Below are 26,548 nucleotides of genomic sequence, written 5' to 3'. Positions count from 1 at the left end.
CTAAAGAGCCACTTCTGAATGTGTCGGTGCCATGGGCAAAAAAAAAAAAAAACTTAAGGGATTTAAAAAAAAAAAAAATGGAGACTGAGTACTGTTTGCCCCCCTTAAAAAAAAAAAAAAAGGTATAAAAACAACACACGCCCACAGTTAAAAAAAAAAAAGTGTAAGCCCTCACCCCTCGCCTGCTCCCGCGCCCACTCCCCAACGATGACAGGCAGGGTAATTTCTTGAGTGCCCTTCCTAAAACCAAGCCGTGGGGTCTGCGCTTCCCAAGTTGTCCTCAGTCCGCGCTCTTGTGGAGCCCAGTTTCCGCGCCCGGGGCCCTGCGTGAGTGAATTCTGCTGGATGGGATGTGGGTAGTCAGTTGATTGGCCCAACGACTTGTTTGGACCCAGAACCTTAGGGATAATATTCATCCTAAAGAGAAACACAGAAGCGCTTACAGCACTGAAATATCCTGGCGGTGTGATTCGAGGCATTGCATTTGAGTACAGCCGCTGCCCACCGCTAAGAGGATTTTGTTTCCTTCATGATTACGAACCTCGTGGCGTAGTGGTTAAATATTACAGCTGCTTATGCAGAATATCAGCAGTTCGAATCCGCCAGGTACTACTTTGAAACTCTATGAGGCAGTTCTACCATGCTCCGCAGGGTCGCCGTGAATCGGTAGTAGGTTTGGTTTCGGTTTCTTTTCTTTCTTTTTTTTTTTTTTTTTTTCAAAAGATGGACTGGATGGAATTAGGCGCCCGCCGTCGGTCCCATGGGACTCCGGGTATGGGATTTTGTTTCGCAGTGTCTGGTTGCGGCATAAGCCCGGTCCGTGGGCGCCAATGTCCTTGACGTTATGTGTGACGAAGTCAGGACGCAGAAGATGGATGTCGAGTCTTCTTAGGTGCGGGTGGCTGAGGCTAGAAGCCGGCCATGTAAATAAATGTCTTTCTCTCTTTCCTGGATAACAGTACACCTCTGTAACCAGGTGCAGACGTTAGTGAGGTACCCTGGGCAGAGACCACGCTTGTCTCGCTGAATCTCCAGCTTTCCCCCCAGTGTAATAAACTTTAAGTAACTGAAGAGTTTGTGAGCACCTTTCCGCCCGGTTTAGAACCGGGGATCTTTCGCGTGTGAGGCAAACAAGATAACCACTATACTACGGAAACTACAGAGGCGAAGTCCTCTGAGGTCTTCCTGACTGTTCGTAATGCCTCCCACAGCTTGGGTGAACACACAGGTCTAGGTTTACCGGGTGGTTGTGTAAGGCTGGCCCGACGACCCAAGCTTTGCAACCAGACAACATTCGCTTGCCGGCCACGCCACGGCGTACGCAGACGTTCCCGCTTGCGCACAGCATTCCCATGCATTAGGCAAATACCGTCCTTGGGAGTATGCTTTGCGCTTATCTCACACCGCCAAGCCTGTGTTCTGGCGTGGCCACTCACTCTCCCATCTACTCTTCTACCCTAGCAGTGGCGTCCCCAGGCTTGCCCAGGAGCAAAACTGTCAAAAAAAAAAAAGCCTGTGTTCTGGCGTGGCCACTCACTCTCCCATCTACTCTTCTACCCTAGCAGTGGCGTCCCCAGGCTTGCCCAGGAGCAAAACTGTCAAAGTAACAAGAAACTCGGTCAGAATATAAGGGGAAGTTAAAAAGCGGGCTCGTCCGGGATTTGAACCCGGGACCTCTCGCACCCAAAGCGAGAATCATACCCCTAGACCAACGAGCCGGACGCTAAGCGATGTGCTCATGTATCAATTTCTGAGTCGATTCCCTGTGGGTCGTTTCATCACCAAAAAATGGATTTGTATTTCCAACAGTTCCTAATGTCTCGGGGTTTCAGTGGTCCCTATGTCCGACCTATCTGTACTCAGCTATCTCCGCACCCACCTTCAGCTCGTGATATCGGGTGGCTCCAAGCAGTATAACTCGCCGTATCTCTTCAGCCTTCTGAGATGTCCTGGAATCAGAATGAGCGCCTCCCCGCTAGTGCTACTCGGACAGCTGAAAGGGGCATCCATCCGCTCTGGGAGTGGGACGCTGTCTCCCAAGGGAGCCCAAGTAAGGCGTATCTGGATGCCCAGGAGCGGGGCGCAGAGGCTGGGAGAGCCGGGGGGCTCCAGGAGAGAACCGCGAGCTCCCGGGAGAGAGTTGGACGCCGGGCTTGTAAGGGTAGTGGACCGGCTGGGTCATCCACCCCGAGAAGCGAAACCTGGGTAGTCCCTTCACGATAGGGCGCCTGGTAAGGGGGCAGGCCTTTTCATTATCGTTTTATCAAAATATACGGAGCAATACATACTTATTCGCAAAATGTTCATAAAATGTACGGAAATGTGTGGCAGAAATGACAGACGACCAGGAACCCTGACCTCTCAGTGGTGACTCTGGCCTCGCTGGTTGGTGCACGTCCTTAGAAACTCATATCAGCGAGCGCGCTCACACTCCAGGTAATTTTATCTTAGCAAAAATAGGGTCACCGCCTACATATTACTTTGTGACGTGGTTTTATGTAACTTAAAAGTCGCTCAAAGACATCTTTCCAACTTCACGAAGTGGAGGAATGCGATTGCAGTGTACCCACAAGCTGGGTTTTCTGGTCCATTTAAGCCGCAGTTCGAATACTGAGTAAGACCAAACCCAAATATCGCCACTGCGTCCACTGCCGCCTGGGTCCCGGTCGCACCGGAGTCCCAGGATTGAGTGCCTAATCCCCTTGCCTGGGCTCCTCGTCCCCTCACTCCCCGCTCTCTCCACGTTCTTCGGGTATCGCGCCTGAGCGGCCTCCTGCACTGGGCAAACCAGTGTGTGAGGCAAACAAGTGTGTGAGGCCAGAGCTATACGATCGTTCTTCCCCTCTCTCGTCTTGGACCAACTCTTCCGCAAAGGGCTTTAACTGCACTGGGTTACTTAGGAGTAAAACAATAGTGCCTTGGATTCCCTGTTGTATAATTCACATAATCAGAGCTGTATCAAAGATTTATTTTTGTGCCACCAGCAGAAAAAATCCCCACGCAGATGGATGTAAAAACAGCTTGGGAGGAAGATGATGGTTAACCTACTCCAAGGAGTCAAGCGCTAATTTTTCCATTCCTACTTTCCGTGATCTTGCTTAGCCCTGTGCGCCTGGGACACTGCTGACCTATCCACTCCGTCCCCTTGCCCGCCCTCTTCAGAACCTGGGTTCCGGGTCTGGCACCTTGTCCTCCCAAGGCCTCCTCCTATCTCTCCACTGGCCCCTCCCGGTCTCTGTTCCGTCAAACCTTCTCTAGAGTTCGGTACTTGACCCTCGGCTTTTTCCGTAGTGAACATGCCCGGATGAACACGCCCACCCCCGCCAAGTGTCCGCCCCACCGGCGATAGCCCTCTCTCCCCAAAAGGCTGTTACCCGCACTTCCAACACCGGCTGGACAGGGGCGTGCTCCTGGGAACCCCCCTCCCGACGCCTCACCTCTCGGCCAGGTGACCTGCGGATGTGCGCAGTCTCCCTTCTTTGGGCCCCTTCCAGACTCGCAGAAAATCCTCCCTGACACCCTTCGGCCCCGGGCGCCGTCCGCTCGCCGGATCCTGACATGGGCATCTGCCAGTGCGGCTGTGATGCTCAGACACTGAGCGCCCTGAGCGCTAGGCCTGAGACTCATTCATCAGTTTGCATAACTACTGTTAGGGTACCGCCTGTCAACTAACCCCTTTCCCCTTCCCACAAACACACACGCATCCTCGATGTCCACTGTTTTAGTTGGGAGGGAGGCTTCTACAGTGAGGTCTTACCTTCCCGTGGGACAGGCGCTTTGGAGTCGACGAGTCCCAGCACCCCAGGGCGCATGAGTACCCGAAAGTGCCCACGAATGAGTCCGTCTGGGTCTGGACGCAAAGTCTAGGCTCTTTGGAAGGTACTTTCTCAGGGTCCACTTTGACTGGAAAGAGGGCTTTTGCGGCCTGGGAGAACGCAGCCAAGCCTGGGCACGCCTCAGACAAGGCTGCTGCGACACGTCCTGCCCCCGAAGGGGTGTCGAGAGGGTCGCCCGAAGGCCTTCAGCGGTCCTGGCCAACCCAACTCTGGCAGCGCCCCGTTTTGTAAACTTGAATTCCATTAACAGCATAAATAAATAAAGTTAGATGGTCAAAGATGGTCAGCATATATTAAACCAGTTCCGCCGAGTAGATTCAGACTCATGGCGACTCCATGTGTGTCAGAGTAGAACTGTGCTCCATTGGGTTTTCAATTTTTTGTTTATTAAACGGATTAAAAAAAAAAAAAAGACTGGAAGAGAAAATAACAAAATTACATCCTGGAGGCTCGGGTGTCGCGAATCTAGACATTTGTTTGCACTTTTCTTCATAATGCCACAGAGAAGAGAAGCAGGTGCTCACGAGGGAGGCCAAGCAGAGGCGGGACAGACCTAACTAACGCTGAGGGCGCGCGGGAGGAGGCGAAGACAAACCCTGGGAGGGAGAGGAGCGAGCCGAGGGACAGGGCCGAAAGGTCGCGTTAACACCGTGGTCTCCATCCCGGGAGACAGGGAGGGGTCACACGCAGCGAAAGAGAAAGGATGAGATCCGAGGCGAGCGCCTGACCCAAGGGGAGCGACAGGAGAGAAAACCGAAAGGCCAAAGTGTCGCCATAAACTTGCCGGGAGCGGGCGCAGATAAAAGCGAGCGAGGGGCCTTGGCGAAGACGCATGTGGCCAGCGGAGCCTGTGATCCAAAAAGGAATAAACGCAGAGTCGGGCTTTTTGGACATTAAAGCGACAGTAGGGAGGGACCTTGGGGCGGCCTGCACATGAGGGGGAAAAAGAAATTGTTCCTCCAGGGTCGGGCGGTCCAGAATGGAGGAAATTGATTTTCCTTCACGAATCTCCCTTCAGAAGAGAAGGGTGAAACATACGGGGAAAAAAGAAAAGTGCAGGCCCCAGCGAGATTTGAACTCGCGACCCCTGGTTTACAAGACCAGTGCTCTAACCCCTGAGCTATGGAGCCAGCCACAATTCGGAGGCTCGCGCTTGAGTTGTTGACGCTGTCATCGTTGCTGCGCAGCTGCAGACTGCGCAATCGCAGATCGTTGTATCAAGGCGTTCGGTGACAAAAGGTGGAGCTAGCGTTCTTCTGCCCCTGGAGTCCGGTCCGGCTGCCATCACCACGTAGGCCTGGCGGCAAATCCTGGGAGCAAGCCGGGCGGAGAGAGGACCTGCGTTGCGTGTCTGCGGGGTCTGTAAAGGGTGGGGTGAGGACCCGGCGCGCAGCAGCAGGGGCCAATGGGGGACCCAAAGCTGGGGCAAAGCGGGGGCGGTGCCTCCGCTGGGCGGAGCAATGAGGAGAGCCCAAGGCAGGCGGCGGGATGTGTGTTCGTCGCCGCGAGGGCAGAATTGGGGAGAGGGTTCCTTGGCTTGCTTTGTATGAGGATGTGAACCCATAGTTCAGGGCTGTGAGCGAGGGATTAGGAGAAGGGTCCGGGTGAATTAACCATTAAGGACGGTATGCACCGATTTACATTAAGCGAGATACGCACGTGCTTGTGTTTACTTTCTAATCTGTAGTGCACAAGATGTGGTGAAAACTGGGTGAATTTGTGCGCTACAGATTAGTAATTAAGCCTGTGCGTACTTCGCTTATTGGGAAATCGTCCCTGGGGAAGGTGTCAGTAGGCCTGTCCTGAGGGGAATCCAGGTCTGGGCTGTGAAGGTGGGACCTGGGGTAGGTGGGGCCGTGAAGGCACGGTGGGGGAATCCGGAGGCAAAAATTCAGAGAGTGGCTGGGAGAATCAGAAGGCTGGGGTGTAAGGGGGTGCTGGGCCGAAATTGGGTCAGGGCCTGTGCCTCCTAGCCCTGCAGCACCTTTGGGAGAATTATGAAAAGGCAACCTTTAGGACCCACCTTGAATCATGGGGAGTTGGCTCCTTCAGGACTCCCAAAGGGCCCACAGGGGAGAGAGAGTGAAGGCCGCCGTGAAGAGCAGGAGCCCCATTTCAGCAAAAGACAGAAAGTGGCAGCTGTAGGTGGTGGACCTTGGCCTGGCAGCCGTGGCCAGCCCGCCCTATGGCCCTTGCAAGGGCAGGAGACAAGTCAGTGGGCAGGCAGAGACAGGCCCCTGGGTGTCCCCCAGTCTGGATGCTGCGGAACCCTGTGTGGGTGGGGTTGCAGGGACCTGAGTTCTGGTGACTCTTCTGGTTCACAGGGATCTGGGACTAAAGGGTGGGGTCAGAAAGGCCCAATTTAGGCCAGTCATTGTTCTCAGAGACCTTGATCTTACCAGCACCCAAAGGATGGGAGAGGAAAATGCATGCATGCATACTCACACACGAGCACTTTGACATCAAAAGTCACCACTCTGCCTTGGTCACCAAGAGAGAACATCTCTTCCTTTCCACGTGCAGTTATTACTATAACTGTTGTTACATCTCTTCAGATACACATGCAGTTATTCTGTAAACACACATACTCTGATAGACCCACAATCACATTCACAAACACAAAAGCTGAAAATAGACAGCAACCCCCACAGTCCCTACACCTGGCCTTACAGGTATCCGTGGCACCTCCACATACTCTTGGCCTGCACCAGACACCCAGATCTTCTGTGACCTGTGATATGTGCTGCGCTATTAGTAATTACAATTACTAATATGTGAATCTTTGGCACAACTGTTATATAAACTAGAGGTCCAAACAGCTGTCTTTATCTCTGATAAACATCAGATGGTTTAATTAAAAAATGAAAGTTAGAAATCATCTTTCCTTGTGGATATCAGTGGTATTCAAATACATGGATTGACTACAATATTCTAGAGTACTCTCCCTGTATGAAAAGGCCATAAGATTTAAGAGCGCCCTTCACCTTTCAGAATGCTGCCATAGGCTGGACTCATAAATGGCCCTGTCCCCAGCCCTAGGGACACAGGGTTCTGATTGCCTGGTCAGCATAAACAGACATGCACACATTCACATACATAAGCACACGTGCACACTCAATCTGGCAGAAACCCTTGCTCCGGCCTGTGTTTCTGTACTCAGACCAGGGGAGAGGGGAGAATGAGTCAAGCCACCCTAAAGATAAGCTCACAGTCTGTATTTCCATCTCCCCGACCCCTATCCCTGGGGAGCACTAAGCAGAAAACTACCACCATTCTCCCAGAAGCCCAGCCATCAGAAGTCAGGGAACAGTTAGCCAAGGGGATAATGAGGCTGGTCAACTGGTCAGGGCGCAGGCTGAAAAGGATGGTTCGGCCAGCTACATTGGCACTAGGGACCTCTGCTGTTAACATACATTTTGGAAGTTCCAGAAAGAGGGTGTGAGGGACAGGTTTGTGCTCAGTGCATCTCTATGCTGGTGCTAGTTGCATCTGTAAAACTGTAAATACCAACTTGCATTTCAAACTTTCAGAACCTTTGATCTCCTTACCCAAGGGAGACAGTGCTTTGGCACTTGAAGATGGGGTTTAGGTATCTGTGAGAACACGTGTTGGCTGTCATTGTGGTCAAGGATGTACATATGGCTCTGAATTATCTGACTAAGGGGTATTGGAAGGTAGTAATGCCTATACGATCTTGTCCTGAGATTTCTTGTGTGGTCTTTTCCTCGCATATAAGGCCAAGGGTCTCCATGCAGTTCTGGCCCAGACTGTCCTCTGAGCTGAGAGTACAGTGTCCTTCCCTGAGTAGAAACCTCAGGCCAGCTGGATCTAAAGGTCTCATGACCTCTGATGGTAGAGCTGACAGCTGACAAAAAGCAAAGCAGAATAATTAATTTGGCTGGCCCAGGCCCAAACCTGCCCCCTTGCAACTGAGGACAGCACAGGATCAGAGCTCAATAGTCCACAAACCAGATGGCCCAGTAACACCCACATGATAGGAAGCGCCCCTATTAGTCTCTTTCAGTACCCCAGGGGAGGTACACAAACTGGGCTCCTATCCTTATCTGCCTCCACCTCTTCAGGCTCAGGCCTAAAGCACATGCCAGCATCAGGGAGAGGACAGGCCCTAAGGGCCCAAGGCATGCATTTCTTGCCCTGCTCAACTGACCACAGAGCCCTTGTCCTCAATCACCCACTCTTATGCCTCCAAGGCTGTGTTCTGCAGAAGCCCCTCTGGGGCAAGGTGTGGAGGAGGATAGACCCAAAAGTTCACCCATGACTGGATGGGGGGGTTGGGGACGGGTGATACTCAAGGCCAGATTCGCAAGTAAGTACCAGTGGAGCAAACAGAGAAAAGGGGGAACACTCGCTCATGAAAGTTGACACGGAAGGTGTAGAGGTGGCGCATGTCCTCTGCAGCATAGAAGGACACGGCCCCCACCTCCAGGTCCAGGGCGACCCGCACGCGGGACAGGTGCCCACAGCTGAGGGGCGTCCGTTCAGGGCTGGTCACGGCCCAGTACTGCCCGCTGTTGAGCTGCAGCGCCCAGACACCCTCCTCAGGCGTGAAGGGCGTGAGGCCCTTGCGGCGCACACTTTCGCGGGCCACGCCAAAGGCCCAGCCCTCCTTGGAGCCCACTTCCACCTCCCAGTGGTGACGGCCAGAGGAGAAGCCACAGGATGCCAGCACCCGAGTGTTGGTATCGAAACGGCGTGGGTGATCAGGCAGGTCCTGGACCCTCTGTCCAAGGCGCACACTCTTAAGATCCAGAGAGAGGATGAGACGGGGGTTGGCAGTGTCAGGGTCCAAGGTCAGCTCCACTGCAGGGCAGAGACAGATTGAGAGATGTCACCATAAAGGCATCTTGCATAGCCCCCTTCTCCAAGGCCACACTCCCCTTACTTCTTTGTAAACCCAGCTCCATTTCCTCTAGGTATCCTTCTGGCACCTAAGCCCAATGCTCAATCAATCCTCTACCCTCTGCCTCCCAGGTACAGTTGACTTTTTATTTTTATTTTCTTACCCAATAGTATTTATTGAAATCAAACAAATGCAATAGATAGATCTGATTTGGATCTCAATTCAAACAGACCAACAAATCCAATTTAAAAGACAACTGGGGAAATTTGAATACTAGATATTAGAAAGAATCGTTCATTTTTCTGGGTGTGATGATGGTTTTGTGGTTATGTTAAAAAAAAAAAAGCCTACAGAAATAGCATACTGCTATATTTATGGAAATGTTATCTATGATTTGCTTTAAAATAATCCAGTGGGTCGGAATCAACTCGACAGCAGTGGGTTTGGTTTTTTTTTGGTTTAATCCAGTGGGAAGAAGTGAGTATGGGTGTACGTGAAAAACATTAGTCATGAATTATCATTGCTGAAGGTAGATGGTGTGTATGTGGCAGTTTGTTATGCTCATCTCTCTACTTTTGTGTATGAAATTTTCCATAATAAAAAGTTAAAATGTGTACACTTGCTTTGAGCACATCTATGCTCTAGGCACTGTTCCAGGCACTGGGACTACCACTGAGAACAATACAGTCCAGTGTCCCCGCCCTCATGTAGCTTTCTTTCTAGCAGGGAGAGAGACAATAAGTGATAAGCACAGTAAAAACAGCAGTCTATAGTTTTAACTTGAGTGCTCAGGGAAGGCCTCAATGAAAAGGTGCCATTTGATTCTCATGGACTCCAGACAGCCCCATGAGGGCTGTATAAACCCCTGAAACTATTGCCCTGAGATAATCTTTAAAACATAAACCAAAAGTATCCCCTGAGGTCTTCTTAAACCCAGACAATAGTTTAGTTTAACTAGTAAAAAAATGTCTTCCTTGAGCATTATGCTCTTTTAAGAATTTTCTATGTGGGATCAAACTGACAATAACTCAAAAGATTAGATAGGAACCTTAGGGGGCAGTGAATTTATGTTAATGGGGGAGGAACAGCTCAGAAAAGGAGGGTAAGAATAGTTGCACAACTGTAATCAATGTCACTGAATTGTACATGTAGAAATGGTTGAATTGTTATATATTTTGCTGTGTATATTCTCAACAAAATAAATTTTAAAAAAGGAAGAAAAGGTATCATTTGAGTCAAGACATAAAAGAGGTGAAGAAGCCAGCTACACAGCTATCCGGGGGAAGCATGCTTCAGACAAACGGACAACCAGTGTAGTGCTGGCTGTGAATTTAGTGTTGTTGTTGTTGTTAGTTGGCATCTAGTTGGTTCTGACTCATAGCAAATAACTCAATAAAACATTGCCTGGTCCTGCACCATCCTCACAAACGTCGTTATGTTTGAGCCCATTGTTGCAGCCATTGTGTCGGTCCCTCTCACTGAGGGTCTTCCTCTTTTTTGCTGACCCTCTACTTTACCAAGCATGATGTCCTCCAGGGACTGATCCCTCCTGATAACATGTCCAAAGTATGCGAGAAAAAACCTTGCCATCTTTGCCTTTAAGGAGCATTCTGGCTGTACTTCTTCCAATACAGATTTGTTCGTTCTTCTGACAGCCCACGGTATATTCAGTATTCTTCCCTAACACCATAATTCAAAGGCATCAGTTCCTTCTTTGGTCTTCCTTAGTCATTGTCCAGCTTTCACATGCATATAAGGCCATTGAAAATACCATGGCCTGGGTCAGGCGCACCTTAGTCTTCAAGGTGACATCTTTGCTCTTCAACACTTTAAAGAGGTCTTTTGCAGCAGATTTACCCAATGCAGTGCGTCTTTTGATTTCTTGACTGCTGCTTCCATGGCTGTTGATTGTGGATCCAAGTAAAATGAAATCTTTAACAACTTCAGTATTTTCTCCTTTTATCATGGTGTTGCTTATTTAGTAGAACCATACAATTCGGAGCCAAACAGGACTGGGAAGAAGTACCCTAATTCACCTGGGGTTAGAGGTCTAAAGCTAAAAAAAACAAAACAAACCCATTGCCATCAAGTTGATTCCAAATCATGGCAACCCCATATATTACAGAGTAGAACTGTTCCATAGGGTTTTCTTGGCTGTAATCTTTGCAGAAACAGATCACCACGCCTTTTTTCCATGGTAACGCTGGGTGGGTTCAAGCCACCAACCTTTAGGTTAGTAGTCAAGAGGTCTAAAAGGTGTGACAAAACTTTCTTAACCATGATCCGCAGGAATATATTTTACATTGTATTTCAGTATACACATACTTGAGATAAAAGTCTCAGAAAATAATACTTTTACTACATGTGATACATTTTGATGTTTTCTATTCTATTTCTTTTTTTTTAATGGTTTTAAACACACACCTGTGGTGGTTATGTGCTTGGTGTATTCCGGGAATAGCAAGGAGGGTGTGTGGCTGTACAGAGTGAGCAAGGGGGAGAGCGTGAAGATGAAACCAGATCCAGTGGGGCCTTGAAGGCCATGGTGAGGACTGTGGCCTTTACTGAGTGAGGGGGACTATTGCAGGGTTCTGAGCAGAGGAGAGGCATGGTCTGGCTTGGTTGGTGTCATGGATTGAATTGTGTTCCCCAAAAATAAGTGTCATCTTGGTTAGGTCATGATTCCCAGTATTGTATGATTGTCTGCCATTTTGTGATCTGATATGATTTTCCTGTGTTGTAATTCCTATCACTATGATGTTAATGAGATGTTAATGAGTTATATTGCTGAGATCTACAAGATTAGATAGTGTCTTAAGTCAGTCTCTTTTGACATATAAAGGAGAGAAGCAAGCATAGAGACATGGGGACCTCATACCACCAAGGAAGCAGTGCTGGGAGCAGAGTGCATCCTTTGGACCTGAGGTTCCTGTGCTGAGATGCTCCCAGACCAAGAGAAGACTGATGACAAGGACCTTCCTCCAGAGCCTTTCCCTGGAGCCATTTGCCCTGAATTCGGACTTCTAGCCTACTGGACTATGAGAAAATAAACTTCTCTTTGTTAAAGCCATCCACTCGCGGTATTTCTGTTATAGCAGCACTAGATGGCTGTCATGGATTGAATTATGTCCCCCCAAAAAACGTGTGTATCAGTTGGGCTGGGCCATGATTCTGGGTATTCCGTGATTTTCCTATATGTTGTAAATCCTGCCTCTGTGATGTTAATGAGGGAGGATGGGCGGTGGTTGTATTAGTGAGGCAGGACTCAACCTACAGGATTAGATTGTGTCTTGAGGCAATCTCTTGAGATATAAAAGATAGAAGCAAGCAGAGAGACAGGGGGACCTCATACCACCAAGAAAGCAGCACCAAGAGCAGAGCGCATCCTTTGGACACAGGGTCCCTGCACCTGAGAAGCTCGTCGACCAGGAGAAGATTGAGGACAAAGACTTTCTTTCAGAGCCAACAGAGATAGAAATTCTTCCCCTAGACCCAACGCCCTGAATTTGGACTTGTAACCTACTAGACTATGAGAAATAAATTTCTCTTTGTTAAAGCCATCCACTTGTGGTACTTCTGTTATAGCAGCACTAGATAACTAAGGCAATGGCTAAGACAGTTGGTTTAGATTCTACCCATGTAAATGCTGACTTAGCTCAGTCATCAGCATGAAGACTATGTGCCCACCCGTTTCCTCAGGGTTTCATCCCACTTACTGCACAGCTCTGCAGGAATAAGAACAATCATTGCCCTTCCTGTCTTCAGTCTCCCCGTTTCTCCTGACCTGTGCACACAAACTCCCATTCCCAGAAGCTGTCCCCATCTGTCTGGGAGTGGGGACAGTGGGGAGAGGCTCATCCAGGTGGCCAACAAGCCCACCCAAATCTAAGTATCCCAAGGTGCAGAGCACTCCTGCTCCTGACCAACCCACAGCTTACAGGCCCACAGGCCTCACTGCTGCCTGAGGGAGTCAGAAGCGCTAAGGCAGGCACGGATTTCGGGGAGAAGGGGAAAGAAGACCAGCAGGGTTGTGAGGCAGGGCTGAAAGAAAGAACCAACTGTGTGCAAAGCCCAGAGACAGTCACTGCAGGGTGCAGATTCTCTACTTTGCCACTTAATCAGTACTCAATTCCACAACAACCATCCATACCTTTCTCCTCTTTTTCCAGCTCATCCCGAAGATCCTCTGAGGAGGAGAAACAAAGGGAGTTCGTGAATGACATCTGTGTGTGTTTGGCAATGACACCACCTTCCCAATATTTATAACCCAACTGACTCACTCATTCCCTAAATACCCCCGATTAGCCACCCCACCTCTCAACACCAGCCTAACCTTGACATACTCTAGCTACCACTTTGTCACAGCTTCTGGAAAGTCACACCCTTGGGATCCCTGAACTACCAAAAGCACACCACCACCACCACCTATACCACATGGCCCACCCCACACCCAAGCCCCTACCTTTGAACTTCTTGAGCAGCCCCTTTAAGACAAAGGTCTTGAGGGAAACATTCCAGACTTTATTCTTCATCTCAGAAGAGACTGTGGTCGGCTTGGGGCCTGGCACATTGTTGCACCTGCAGGACAGGGATCCTAAGGAAGGCCCATGTACACCATCCCACCCCCACTGGGCTCTGACAAATACATTGGCAAGGTCTTATCAGGAAGGGGTAGAAAAGGGAAAGGCCAGCCTGGTATTGGAATACCCATGGCCAGGTAGGCAGATATTTGCCTCAGAACATACCCAGGTAAGACAGCTGGGGATGTGGGGGAGGTGGCCAGAGGGCAGGGGTGGGGAATGAAGAGAGAGTTCAGTGGAAAAGGAGAAGGGACAGCTTAGAGAGGCCCCAGAAGCTGTTAGGTTCACTCACTTGCTTAGTGTGTTTTTGAACTCCTAGAAGGAAAGATAGAAGAAAAACCAAGTCAGCACTGTGTAACTTCCATTCACCTTTAAGAAAACAAAACGAGCCCCTTGGCCTGTGTCCAAGAAAAATAAACAATAAGCAGGTATACCCTGCTCCATAGCCTGCATGGGTCCCTGGTGGCAACAACTTCCCGCTGTGGCTAGCTTCTGGGTGTCTCATAAACTCAGTGAGCCCCTCACCCCTGCCCACACCTCTGTAAATGTTCTCTTTATTACGAAATCTTCACCAGAGCATCTGCTCTTGGAACCAAAAAAGACTATAGTCACACCGCTTATGCGATGGTGAGGACTACTATTCTTGACCCATTAGTGGCTTGGGAAATTAGTGGATTATGGTGACCATTTTTAAAAAATGAAATAAGATAGAAAACATCAAAGTGTATCACGTAGTAAAGGTTATTATTTTCTGAGACTTTTGTCTCAAGTATGTGTATCCTAGAATACAATGTAAAATATATTCTGTGGATCATGGTCAATAAAGTTTTATCACACCCCTTTAGACCTCTAACCCCAGGAGAATCAGGGCGCCTCTCCCCAGTCCCGTTTGCCTCTGGCTTGTGTAGTTCTGCTCACAAGATCTGACACTGGTCACTCTACCCTTCCCAAAGGCTTACAGTAAATGGGTCAAATCCCTGGCCGAGCCAGACTCACCTGGAGAAAGTCGAGGTCAGGCTTGCAAGCTGTCTCCTGGATCTGGCTGCTGAGCTTGGAGAGCTGGGTGATCTCACCCCCAAGCTGGGCCAGGTTCTCATTCTGCTTCTGTGTCACTTCCCTGGACAGTTCCTCCAGACGGCTCAGGAGTCGGCCTTCCTGCTCCACCAGGAAGGCCCTCAGTGCCTGGAACTCAGCACCCACCTTTTCTCTCTCAGCTGCCATCTGCTTCTGTCCACAGAGGAGGAGAGGTTGGAAAGGCAAGGATACTTAGACACTGAGACATGGCATTTGGACAGGAGCGTCTGTGTTGTCCTACAGGGCCCGGTTCCATCTCCCTCAGTGTTTTAGGGGTCAAAGACACACCCCCCACACGCATGCATACACTCACTCACACATACACACGATTTTAAATATTCCAACTCAGTGTACTCAGCAGTCTCAACACATGTATCTTTGAACCTAAGTTTTACCACCTAACCTGGGGCAACTTGAAACTATCCCAGGACCACCACCTAGGGCTGCAGTTTTCTCATTTTAAAAGTGAGAGGAATAAATAAGTGCAAGAGGCTTATTAAGGATAAACTGAGGCAGCTTTTTAATTCCCCCAAACCCATTTATTTTGTCACGCCTCAAACTTAACTCTCTTTACTTCTTTTAAAAGAGTGCTTTTTTTTTTTTTTTTTTTTAGCAATTTTAAAGCTACCACATGCCCATAATACAAAACGTAGGAGCTGCAGAAAAACAGAAGGAAGGGAGGAAGGAAAATACGATGCTGGTGATGAGAGGTAACAGCACACCCATAATGACCCCAGTGAGAATATGCTTGCCTGGAGTTAGCTAAACTGCAAAGTTTAGAGCCAACTACCAAGTTTAGAGGTCACACACTCTTCCACAAGACCACCCTCACTTCCACAACAACTACCCGTACCTTTCTGCTCTTTCTCCAGCTCATCCTGAAGACACCAACTGCAGGTTTTGGGAGTTCCCAAGACCACCCTCAGGTTTGATAACTCATTAGAAAGACTCACAGAATTCACTGAAAGCTATTATACTCACAGTCACTGTTTATTACAAAGAAAGGATATACATTAAAATCAGACACATAGAGTAGTGTCTGGAAGGGTTCCAAACACAAAGCTTCCACTGTCCTCTCCTGCACTGATGTATAACAATATGCACAGAGTATTGCCAACCAGGGAAGCTCACTCAAGCTTCAGTGTCCAGAGTTTTTATTAAATCTTCATTACTTAGGAATGACTGATTGACCGATGGCCTATGTGGTTGAACTCAGTCTCCAGGTCAATTGAAACCATGTGACCCAAGGCCCTCACCCTAAATCACATGGTTGGTCTTTCTGGTGTGGCCAGAGTCCCACCCTAAGATCCTGCCCTAAACAAAGATACTCCTATCAAGTATGACATAGATTACCTCCCAGAAGCTGAGGACAAAAGTCAGACCTCTCTTTGGGCAAGGCCAAATTCTTCTCTACACAAATGCTCTGTGCAAGCTTTATATTCTATTCTTTGCATTAACGTCATACGCAGTATTTTTCACTACTGTGGTTTTAGACAGACTCACACTCCCGATTCTTCCTCTGTTCTTCACATGAACACACATGTGGCCTCCACATTGATAAAAGGAGCAAAGAGCTGAGGCCTGAGGAAACCTGGCCGGTGGCAAATAAGGATTCAGCCCTACCAGGACAATCTCAACTCCCCTTCCCTGAAACTCCAGGCAAAAGAAAGACTGGCTAGAAAAGGAGACTGCCAGTGAATTTTTAAGTCAGGAAACCTGGGTTCAAGCCACAGCTCCACAGACTTCTTACCAATGCCCCCACCTCTTTCCTTCAACTGGCATGTTGGGAAAGCAAACACCAGCTGCTAACATTTACTAAGTATTTACATACCCTGTGGCAGGCCCCATTCTGAGCACTTTATGGGCATTAACTCACTCAACCCCATACCAACTCAACAAGGTGGGAACATTTATCATCTTTTTTTTTTTTTTATTGTTGGCTTATCCCATTTTAAAGATAAGGGACAGAGTCACAGACACATTGTCAGTAAGTGGTAAGCCACGATTCTAACCCAGGGAATCTAACTCCAGAGTCTACAATTTTTACAATTACATCATATTGCCTCCCAAGGAAATAACACAAGTAAAATAGCATTTGCCCAAACACTTTAAATCACAGTTACGCAACACTGCAGGGGGCAGGGGGGCTGTCCTGAGCAGTATAGAATGATGAGCAGCATCTCTGGCCTCGACCACCCACAAAGTGTCCATATCATACCATACCATTCCAGTGTTGACAACCAAAAATATCTCCAGACATTGGCAAATATTTCCAGGGGAGAGGGGGGCAAAATTATCCCCAGTTGAGGACCACTCCTCTAAATGGTAAGAACATTTTCAACAACAATTATACTCCACTTCTGTTGTTTCATTAAGCAGGCATTTTGTAATTATAAAGAATGTGTGGGCTAGAAGCACAGGTAGATAGGTGGGTGTCAGGAGAGGACAGAGATGGAAGGTGCTAAACAGAGTCATGGGACGCGGTCCTAACAGAGACCGAGAAGCTGCCCATGCTGTAGGAAAGCTCTCTGGGTCACAGATGTAAAACAATGACTGAAAAGACAAATGATTATCCCTTTCTCCAGCCAAGGAGGGATAAAGGTCAGGAGACGTGAGCCGTTTCTTGTGCAGGGAAGTGAGCGATCAGATGGGAAGGAAAAGGTGCACACTGGATGCAGGTGTAACAGGTGCAGTTGCAGGTGAGGAAAGGACTCTAGGGCATCTCAACTCAAGGGCCTGTCCCTTCCCCCCTCTTCAACTTGAAGAAAGAACCATCGGCAAGTTGCTCTTCCTCTAGTTTTCAACAGGCCCTAGTGGATCCTTTCATTATTTCAACATCTACTTTCTGAGCTAGGAACTGAATATGTGAGCGAGACAAATGACAGTCAGTGACCCACGTGTGCCCACCTTAACCAAAATGAACCTAATCTCGCTTTCCTGTTCCCAAGTGCATTTTACTTGCATCCTCTCCTGAAATCTTCATTCCACTGTAAGGTAAGGAAGACAAAATATCATCCTAGTTCACTGAAGTGCTGGGGACCCTCAGCTGCACAGCAGGAGCTGCTGTAAACCCAAGTCCCCAAACCTCCTGCCTTCTGCTGGGGTCGGGGAGCAGCTCTGATATGCACCCCCACACCCTTTCTCCCTTAGCCTCAATTCCAAATTATAATAAAGTCTGAAAATGGAAATTTTTTCATAACTCATTTGATGACTAAATATGCCCCGAACTGACATGAAGCTATTTATTGTATTTATGTTCCTCCCTATTACGGATATTTATGTTTCTCTGCAGAAATATTAATGTATTCAATCACAAAATGCTGCCCCAGATCCCAGTTGGGGTGTTATATGATATTAGGGTGACCATACATTCTGATTCCCTGGGATAGTTTCAATTTAAGCCAGTTGTTCGGAAATGATTATTAGGAACCTCTTTCACTCTCAAAATCTCTTGTGTAATAAATTATATGGTCATCCTATATACTATTCACCCTATTATCTTTCTAAAACCTACCTCTGCTGTTCCATAAGCACACACTCCAACCATACACACAGGAGTCAGGGGTGGCAGGTGGTCCTGCAATTGTCTCCCACAGGGGCCCATGCCTCGCTTACCAGGAGCTCCCTGCTTTCCTTCTCCTCCATGGACCGGAACACCTCATAGTCCTCCAGCTCCTTCTTCAATACTTTCAGCCTTGACTCCAGGAGCTCCTGAGGGACGTGAGATGGGAGAGGCGGTGAGGAGGGTTCTGGAAACCACCACCTGTGCCTTCCAGGAGACATCCAGGAGAAAGCAAAGGCCCTGCCCATTGAGGAAGAGGCCAGGGAGAAGCCAAGCCACCTCTGGACGCCAGGATGGATGTAGCATGCACAGGCTGGGCACAGGGATACTGGGCAGCCTCAAGGTGACTCCAAAGGCCCTGGAGCCTCACTTCCCCAAGAATATCTGCTACACAATCCAGGCTGAAACACAAACTCGCCACCAGCCCAACCCACCTTTTTCTCTCCTCTGCTCTCCTCCTCATCATCAGAAAGACCCTCTGGACTGCAGGGTTGGAACAGGGTGGGGGAGCAAAGAAAGAATGGGGCCTGTGTGCGCCCGAGGCCTTGGCACACACTCCACGTTGGCCCCAGCAAGGAGACAAGAAAGAAGGGATGCCCAGTAAAGACAGCACTGACACACAGCGCAGATGGCGCGCCATTCAACTCAGGAGCCTCTGACCACCACCGACCTCTTGGAGAGATCGTCCCACTCGGTCTCAGGAGGTGGGGACGCTGAGCAGAGCCATGCCCCGGGGAAAGGGCTGAGAATGGGGGCGTCGTGTGTGCGGATGCGGTGGGGACTTCCCGCGGGGGAAAAGCCGCAATAACTGGTATTGCTAGAAGCCGGGTGCCGACAGAAAGAAAATCGCCAAGTTCGTGAGGGCGCCGCGCGGACAACCCAGTATGGCGCTCAGAAGGAAACAGGAGTGGTGGTGGTGCTCTGAGAATGACAGAGAAGAGCCGCTGTCGGCCTGGGAGGCAGTGCTGGACAGGCTGGGAGAGGAGAAAGAAGGCAGGGGCTCCTTTTTTTATACACTGCGCGCGCAGGTGGGGCGAACCGGGCGGGGGACCACGTTCCTAGGGACAGGTAGGGGTGTGGCAGGATCTCACCTTGGCCTCCTGCACCGCCTCGTCCAGCGGCAATACGGCGTGCGTGCGGTGCTCGCGGGCGCGGTCGCACACCACGCAAATGGCGCGTCCGTCGTCCTGGCAGTAGAGCTTGAGCGGTTCGCCATGCAGCGCGCACCCGGCCGCCGCCGCTCGTGCCGCGGAATCCGGGTTCCCACGCTCCCCCGGCGTGGTTGCCGGCAAGCTAAAGCGGCGTAGCAGCGTGGCCACGGCGGCCAGCTGCCGGTTGGGCCTCAGCTGGCTGGGGCGAGCGGGCTCGCGGCACTGCGGGCAGGGCAGCGGGCAGGGCAGCGCGCGGGACGCGGCTGCCACCCCAGTGCCAGGGCCCTCCCAGCAGCGCGCAATGCAGGCGCGGCAGAAGCTGTGACCGCACTCGATGGACACGGGCTCGCGGAAGAGCTCCAGGCAGATAGAGCACGTCGCTTCGCCCTGCAGCTCTGCCGCCAGAGCCAGCGCCTCGGCCCCGGCGCCCGGGCCAGTCCGCGGCCCCACCGCCGCCATGTACACCTTCCGCGCACCCGGGTCAGGCGGCGCGGGGGAGGCCGTTGGGCCGGACTGTGGGAGGCTCCGAGCGCCGCGGCCTGGTCGGTTCTCCGAACGTACAGTCGGAGCGGAAGGCCAGGGCTGACGCGGAGCAGGCGGAGCGGTGATCTGAGAGCGCTTCGGGCTGGGAGCCGGGAGAGGAGCGTGCGCGCTGCTGACAGGCGGGGCGGCAGAGAGCGAAGGTAGTCAAGTTCTAGACCGCGCCTTGCGTCCCTGAGCCTGCGTCCTCCAGCCCCGGCATTGGCCCATGACTCCCGGCCCCGAGGAAACCTCTTCTATTCGCCTCTCTCCGTCACCCCCGCTGCGGGCCTCTCAAGGCCGCCCCAGCCTGACCCAGTCAGCCGCGGGAAACGGGCCGAGACAGGTGGGCACACAAGCCTGGCTAGGCGCCACTCCAGGCTACCGCCCGAGGCCAACCCACCACGACCGGGACAAGGGCCACGGTGTCAGATTCCGCGAGTGCAGGTCTGTCCCGGCCCTTTGCTGAGTGAAATTTAGGGTCCAGGACCTATTCTTGCCACCCACCTACAGCATAGCCTTATATCCACTTCTGTAGCTACCTTTCCCTCTACTCCTCTACCTCTTGTTTATTCTTTATTTAATATTTGTTTTTGAACAAGTGGTACATTTACAATCAATTTTTCCCACTTTACTCGATGTTATTCTCCGCCACACTTCACCCCTCCCCCCAAAAAAAGCCTCTCTTGCCCCTCCAGCTCGTCTCCACAGGCCCTTTCTAGGGCTGCCAGGATTATCTGTTTCCACACTCTCTCTCCTCATTCCCTCTCGAGGCCACAAGGATCAGGGTTCCCCCCGGCCCTGCCCCCGCCCCGTCCTCCTCGAAACAATGCTATATTAAAATCTCAGGTCAGATTACGCACCTCTTCTGCTCAAAACCACTGGCCTCCACAATCCTATTCTGAAGGTTCTTTCAAAGACCTCACTTCACCTGCCTTCTGATGCTTCCTCCTCTGTGCCTTTCAGGACCCTTGCCTCTCCTCCCACCCTACTGGCCTCCTACCCCCCTTATTGGCCTCCTTTGCGATTTCCTTCTCCTCTCCCAGCCCTAGCAGAGTCTTGGTCCTCTACCTACGCTCACTCCCTTGTGATCTCCTCTACTTTCTCAGTTTGAAAGATCCTTTCCCAGCTTTTCTTAGTTATCTGGTGCTGCTATAACTGAAATACCACAGTGAGTGGCTTTAAAGAACAGAAATTTATTTTTCTGACAGTTAGGCTAGTAGTCCGACTTCAGGGCACCAGCTCTAGCGGAAGGCTTTCTCTCTCTGTCAGCTCCAGGGTAAGGTCCTTCCTTGTCTCCTCAGCTTCTATTCCTTGGCTCCTTGGTGATCTTCATGTGGCGTGGCATCTATCTTCCCCCATCTCTGCTTGCTCACTTACTTGTTTAATCTCTTTTATATCTCAAAGAGATTTGCTTAAGACATACTACACTAATACTGCTTCAGTGGTATAGTGGTTAAAGAGCTAGGTTGCTAACCAAAAGGTGTTTCTGTTGTTAAGTGCCATTGAGTTGGTTCCGACTCATAGCATCCCTATGTACCACAGAACGAAACACTGTCCGGTCCTGCGCAGTCCCTACAATCGTTGTTATGCTTGAGCCTATTCTAACCAAAAGGTGGACAGTTTGAATTCACCAGCTGCTCCTTGGAAGCCTTATGGGGCAGTTCTACTCTGTCCTATAAAGTCACTATGAGTTGGAATCCACTCCATGGCAATGGATTTCTTTTGGTTTTTAACATAACAAAGATAACTCATTCCCAAATGGGATTATAACCATAGATATAGGGGTTAAATGAGTGGCTAAGAGCTCAGTGGCTAACCTGGCAGTTTGAATCCACCAGCAGCTCCTTGGAAACCCTATGGGGGGAATTCTACTCTATCCTATAGGGTCGCTGTGAACCTGAATGGACTGACCGTCTAGGGGTTGGGATTTGGAATACATATTTTGGGGGGACACAATTCCATCTATAACACTGCTTGCTGAAGCCTCCACAGTACACATCCCCAGTCCAGGTCCCTGTAGGATGCCTGGCTCCCACATCCAACTCCCACACAGCATCTCTACCTGCATGTTCTAAGAAGTGTCACATGCTCACTGTGTCCAAAACTGAACTTCTAATCTGCCCCCACCTGCTCTTCTCACAGCCTTCCCCACCCCATCCGGCTTAACGGCAGCTCCAACCCTCCAGGTGCTCAGGCGGACCTCTCATCCATGACCCCTCTCTTGCTCACCCCCCATGCACAATCCTCAGCATCTCCTCACTCTCGCACCTCTCACTTCCTCCATTACGTTGTCTCAGATGATTGCAACAGTTTTCTCCCCTACTGCCCAGATCTCCTGCCCTGTCTTCTCCACCCAGCAGCCAGAACAAACCTGTTAAAATGTTGGGTCAGATAATGGTCCTCCTCTGCTCAAAACCCTCCAGTGTCTCCCACCTCCTTCAGAGTAAAAACTAAAGTTCTTACAATAGCCTAAAAGCCCTATCCATTCTGCTTAGGCACCTCCTACACCCACGACTCTGCGCTCATCTCCTACTATACCGCCCTGTTGATTACACCCCGGCCACTTGGGCCTTCTTCCTCTTCCTGCAACATGTCAGAAAGACTCCTACCTCAGGGCCTTTGCATGGCTGTTCTCTTTGCTTAGGCCTCTCTTCCTCCACATACCAGCACAGCTCACTTCCCACATCCTTCCAGTCTTGGCTTAAATGTCATTTTTTCAGTGAAGCCTGCCCCGACATCACTGTTTAAAATCTTGGCCTTACCACACTCTCACCCTCATCTCTGGCTCTATTTTCTCTCTAGCATTCTACTACCTCTGGAATGAGAACTCTAAAAGCGAATGGACTGTATTGGTGTCTACGGCTGAACCCCCTCCCCCCCCCCCCAGTTTCTAAAGCAGTTCTTGGCACGTAGTAGGCGCTTAATAAACTTTAATTGAATTAATTTAAACATGGTTTAAAATTCAGACGATATAGAGCGGTTCACAGTAAAAAGTCCACCCGTCGCTTACGCCCAGTTCCCTCCCCACCTCAAGCAATCAATTTTCAACACAGTTCTAGGGTATTTTATACAAATATTATATATTTTGCCGCCACCCCTTTTTAAAAACAAAATGTAGCATCCTGCTGCATCCGTACTTTCCTTTTTCGGGTCACAGTTCGTCTTGAGCATCGTACCTGATGACTTCTTTCTCCTTTTTCCTCCGCTGCCCACAGGTGCTTATCCCGTCTCGGTTATCTCCCGGGGCATCCCTCAATCGAGATCCGTTCACCTTAAGTCAGAGGAAGACCCTGGAACAGCCCGCAAATAACACACTTGTGATCAATTTTCTTTTGTCCCATCCACGTCTTTTTTTTTAATCAATTTTCTTTTGTCCCATCCACGTCCTGCGTCAAGCAGTGGCCAAGAGAGTACTGAAGAACCGTTTGGTCGGTTGGGGATGTAGCTCAGTGGTAGAGCGCATGCTTTGCATGTATGAGGCCCCGGGTTCGATCCCCGGCATCTCCACGACGTGTTTGGGTTTCGCTTTTCCTTCCCAAATTTCGGAGGACCAGCTCTCCTCCGAGGCGATCAAACACGGGATTAAAAAATTAGTGAGGCTGAGTACGTCAGTGATACGAGGGTGACTATGTTTTCCTTCGAAATCTTTTCACCAGTGCCCTTCCCGCGGATGGAAAAGAGCTAAGCTTCTGATAGGGTAGAATAAGAAGAAGACGATGGAAGTGAGAGGGACACTCAGGCACTGACGGCAGAATTTGCATTTCTCGGGCTGCCAGTGTCCTTTAGTGGTTTAATTGTACCCCAATTCATAAACGCATTTTCAATCCTTGGAGGTGGAGACAAAGCCAATTTAACCTTGAAATAGTAAACTAGAGTAACTTGTTTTCAGTGCCCGGCTAGCTCAGTCGGTAGAGCATGAGACTCTTAATCTCAGGGTCGTGGGTTCGAGCCCCACGTTGGGCGGGAGGTTTTTATTTGCTTAAATCGCCAATGTCTTTTAAACGGAACAATTTGTCGCCCGACAAATAAGGCCTTTGGAAAATCAAAGAAATGCTAACGCGGAAACTTGTCAATATTCAGTCCAAGGTTTGTGGATAAGCCATCTTTCGTGGATTAATTTATCCTTATCTACTAACAAAGTAATAATTTTAACATCTTTTGAGTAGGTAATACATTACATGGTTAAAAAATGGAACCATATATAAAGGTATTCAGTGACAAGCATGTAACTTTCAACCTCACTCCACAGGTAACAACTTTTGTATCTTCGTATATATTCTTCCAGAGTTTTTGGTCCAAATATATGTTTATTTTCATCTATTTTAGACACAAAAAAAGGTACTTACAGCTGTTATATTTTGGAGATCTTTCTATCTCAATACATAGAAAATGCTCTCAGTCTTCTTTGCAGCTGCAGAATATTCTGCTGTAGACGAATCATAGTTTGTTTAACAAGTCCCCTACTGATGGACATTCGCATTGTTTCCAACCTTCGTTATTACAATCAGTGCTTTAGGTAATAGGCATGTAGTGTTTGTCATTTCACACTTTTGCACTTAAATATCTGCGGGGAAAACTCCCCGCAGAAAGAATACTGGGACAAAGGGTATCTGTGATTGTGATTTTATAGAAATGGTCAAATCATCCCTCTGTTAGTTGGAGGGGTTGATATTCCCTCCCTGGCATCCATGTATGAGAGTTCCTGTTTCTCCACAGCCTTGAGGGCAATGGGCTGCTTTAACCAAATCTAAACATGTGACTTCTCCCCTTAAAATTACCAGTGTCTCTCACTGTCTGTCCTACAGGATAATAACCACTGCAGGGCCTACAGGGCACCACCCAGCAGGGAGAGGGACCCTCTTTTGCTCCTCACAGGGATATACTCAGGTAAATGACTCTGAAGATCACAGTGTCACTCTCGTTTATTGTTTCTAATCCAATTCTATACAACATTATTATCTTTTCAGGCTTGTTCCTGTGGCAACTATCATGTTCTCTTCGCTTGGAAAGCCCGGACATCATTGGAAAGGGCTTCTGATCTAGAAGTTAAAACTGAAGCCATTATTCCCTGTCCTTGAATATAAGGAATGTGACCCAGCTAGAACTGGACTCACAAGGACACATCAACTGGGCCCTAAGGTATAAAAACCATAGGTAGGACAATCTTGGAAAACATCTTTTAGGGAACCACTCACATAAGCAGGAGTCCTGGTGGTGTAGTGGTTAAGAGCTTGGCCGCTAACCAAAAGATCAGTGGATGGAATCCACCAGGTGCTCCTTGGAAACCCTCTGAGAGCAGTTCTACTCTGTCCTATAAGGTTGCTATGAGTTAACAACAGGTTTGGTTTGGTTTTTTTATTTCAAACAAACACTTAGAGCACAAAAGACCTACATATTTTATTTTTCATTCTTATCTTCTTCTATTAGCATTTAGTAAACAGTAAGATTTGTTGGACCAATGAAGACCCTTCTGACTGTCATTACTAAACCTGTAACAATGATTATTAAGAAAGATAATAAAAAATGTAGAATCACGGTAATTGAGCAGCTTTTAGCCAGCTGTGAAAAGGTGAAACTTTTAATGATTTTATCCATTTGTAATGTCAGTATATACTAATAATTCATTAACATTCATCGGACTTGGGCAGACAGCTCTGGCAGCATGCTTGTCTATTTCCCACTTTTGCCTCTTTCAACATATGGCGAATAAAATCTTTCTTCCTGCTTTACTATAACTTTGTGGTGATTTTACCCTAGGACATTTCTCCGTTATTACTTATTCTGCAAATGTCTCCCTGAGGCAGGAAGAATTCCAAAGTAGATATAAGAAATTAAATGTGTATGTGATTTTCTTCTCAATCTTGGTATCATATGGGGTATATATAAATTATTAGATCGTGCATGTATTTTGTGATGTGGTCTACAATAATGACTAAATATAGTTTATATGTAAATTATTAACCAACAATATTTTTAAATTAAAAATATTGTAATTAAAATTTTAATATTTATAAAATATTTAAATATTTTTATTTAAAAACCTCATTTGAAACAGAAAATTTTCTTCAGGTCTAATATAGTCTTCAGGTTTAATGTATTCATGGATATATACCTAGCTATGATCCCAAAAGAAGCCCTGGGGGTATAGTGGTTAGGTGCTACGGCTGCTAACCAAAAGGTCTTCAGTTCAAATCTACCAGGCGCTCCTGGAAAACTCTATAGGACAGTTCTACTCTCTCCTACAGGGTCGCTATGAGTTGGAGTCGACTCGGCAGCAACGGGTTTTTTTTGTTTGTTTTTTTTTTTTTAAGGAGGCGGAATGGACTCCACGGCAACAGGTTTTGTTTTGTTTTTAAATAATTTTTATTGTGCTTTAAGTGAAAGTTTACAAATCACGTCAGTCTGTCACATATAAGCTTATATACACCTTACTACATACTTCCATTTACTCTCCCCCTAATGAGTCAGCCCATTCCCTCCTTCCAGTCTCTCCTTTCTTAACGCTTTTGCCAGTTTCTAATCCTCTCTACCCTCCCATCTCCCCTCCAGACAGGAGATGCCAATGCAGTCTCAAGTGTCCTCCTGATACAAGTAGCTAACTCTTCATCAGCATCTCTCTCCAATCCATTGTCCAGTCCCTTCTATGTCTGATGAGTTGTCTTTGGAAACGGTTCCTGTCCTGGGCCAACAGAAGGTTTGGGGACCATGACCACTGGGATTCTTCTACTCTCAGTCAGACCATTAAGTCTGGTCTTTTTATGAGAATTTGGGGTCTGGATGCCACTGTTCTCCTGCTTCCTCAGGGGTTCTCTGTTGTGCTCCCTGTCAGGGCAGTCATTGGTTGTGGCCGGGCACCATCTAGTTCTTCTGGTCTCAGGATGATGTAAGTCTCTAGTTCATGTGGCCCTTTCTGTCTAAGGCTCATAGTTATCGTGTGACCTTGGTGTTCTTCATTCTCCTTT

At 48.7% G+C, this 26,548-nt stretch overlaps 1 protein-coding gene, 1 long non-coding RNA gene and 4 other non-coding genes across 6 annotated transcripts; 3 read left to right on the top strand and 3 right to left on the bottom strand.

Annotated features, from left to right (window-relative positions):
• Nucleotides 1-1,646: 1,646 nt before the first annotated feature.
• TRNAP-UGG (transfer RNA proline (anticodon UGG)) lies at nucleotides 1,647-1,718 on the bottom strand. Its single transcript has one exon. It is a non-coding gene; the product is annotated as a tRNA-Pro (tRNA).
• Nucleotides 1,719-4,893: 3,175 nt separating this feature from the next.
• Nucleotides 4,894-4,966, bottom strand: TRNAT-UGU (transfer RNA threonine (anticodon UGU)). The gene has a single exon. It is a non-coding gene; the product is annotated as a tRNA-Thr (tRNA).
• Nucleotides 4,967-5,035: 69 nt separating this feature from the next.
• Nucleotides 5,036-11,763, top strand: LOC126070362 (uncharacterized). Its single transcript, XR_007516198.1, has 3 exons — nucleotides 5,036-5,194; nucleotides 8,771-8,828; nucleotides 11,540-11,763. It is a non-coding gene; the product is annotated as an uncharacterized LOC126070362 (long non-coding RNA).
• On the bottom strand, nucleotides 6,691-19,523 carry TRIM7 (tripartite motif containing 7). Its single transcript, XM_049874455.1, has 7 exons — nucleotides 19,005-19,523; nucleotides 17,967-18,062; nucleotides 14,274-14,504; nucleotides 13,570-13,592; nucleotides 13,160-13,275; nucleotides 12,848-12,883; nucleotides 6,691-8,657 (listed from the first exon to the last, which is right to left on the bottom strand). Exons 1-7 carry the CDS (start codon nucleotides 19,521-19,523, stop codon nucleotides 8,146-8,148), a joined length of 1,533 nt encoding a protein of 510 aa, XP_049730412.1. The 3' UTR covers nucleotides 6,691-8,145.
• Nucleotides 19,524-23,021: 3,498 nt separating this feature from the next.
• On the top strand, nucleotides 23,022-23,093 carry TRNAA-UGC (transfer RNA alanine (anticodon UGC)). Its single transcript has one exon. It is a non-coding gene; the product is annotated as a tRNA-Ala (tRNA).
• Nucleotides 23,094-23,476: 383 nt separating this feature from the next.
• Nucleotides 23,477-23,549, top strand: TRNAK-CUU (transfer RNA lysine (anticodon CUU)). The gene has a single exon. It is a non-coding gene; the product is annotated as a tRNA-Lys (tRNA).
• The last annotated feature ends 2,999 nt before the right edge of the window (nucleotides 23,550-26,548 follow it).

The sequence above is a fragment of the Elephas maximus genome, chromosome 2 (genome assembly GCF_024166365.1).
Source record: "Elephas maximus indicus isolate mEleMax1 chromosome 2, mEleMax1 primary haplotype, whole genome shotgun sequence".
Lineage (NCBI taxonomy): Eukaryota > Metazoa > Chordata > Mammalia > Proboscidea > Elephantidae > Elephas > Elephas maximus.
This window is presented reverse-complemented; position numbering and strand designations above follow the sequence as displayed.

Excerpts from the sequence above, each read along its gene's own strand:
- TRIM7 (XM_049874455.1), bottom strand. The coding sequence starts at position 19,523 with ATGGCGGCGGTGGGGCCGCGGACTGGCCCGGGCGCCGGGGCCGAGGCG. Across the intron at positions 13,276-13,569 it reads TTCAAAAACACACTAAGCAA|GTGCAACAATGTGCCAGGCC; the intron begins GTGAGTGAACCT and ends CCTGTCCTGCAG. Across the intron at positions 8,658-12,847 it reads GCTGGAAAAAGAGGAGAAAG|TGGAGCTGACCTTGGACCCT; the intron begins GTATGGATGGTT and ends TCTGCCCTGCAG.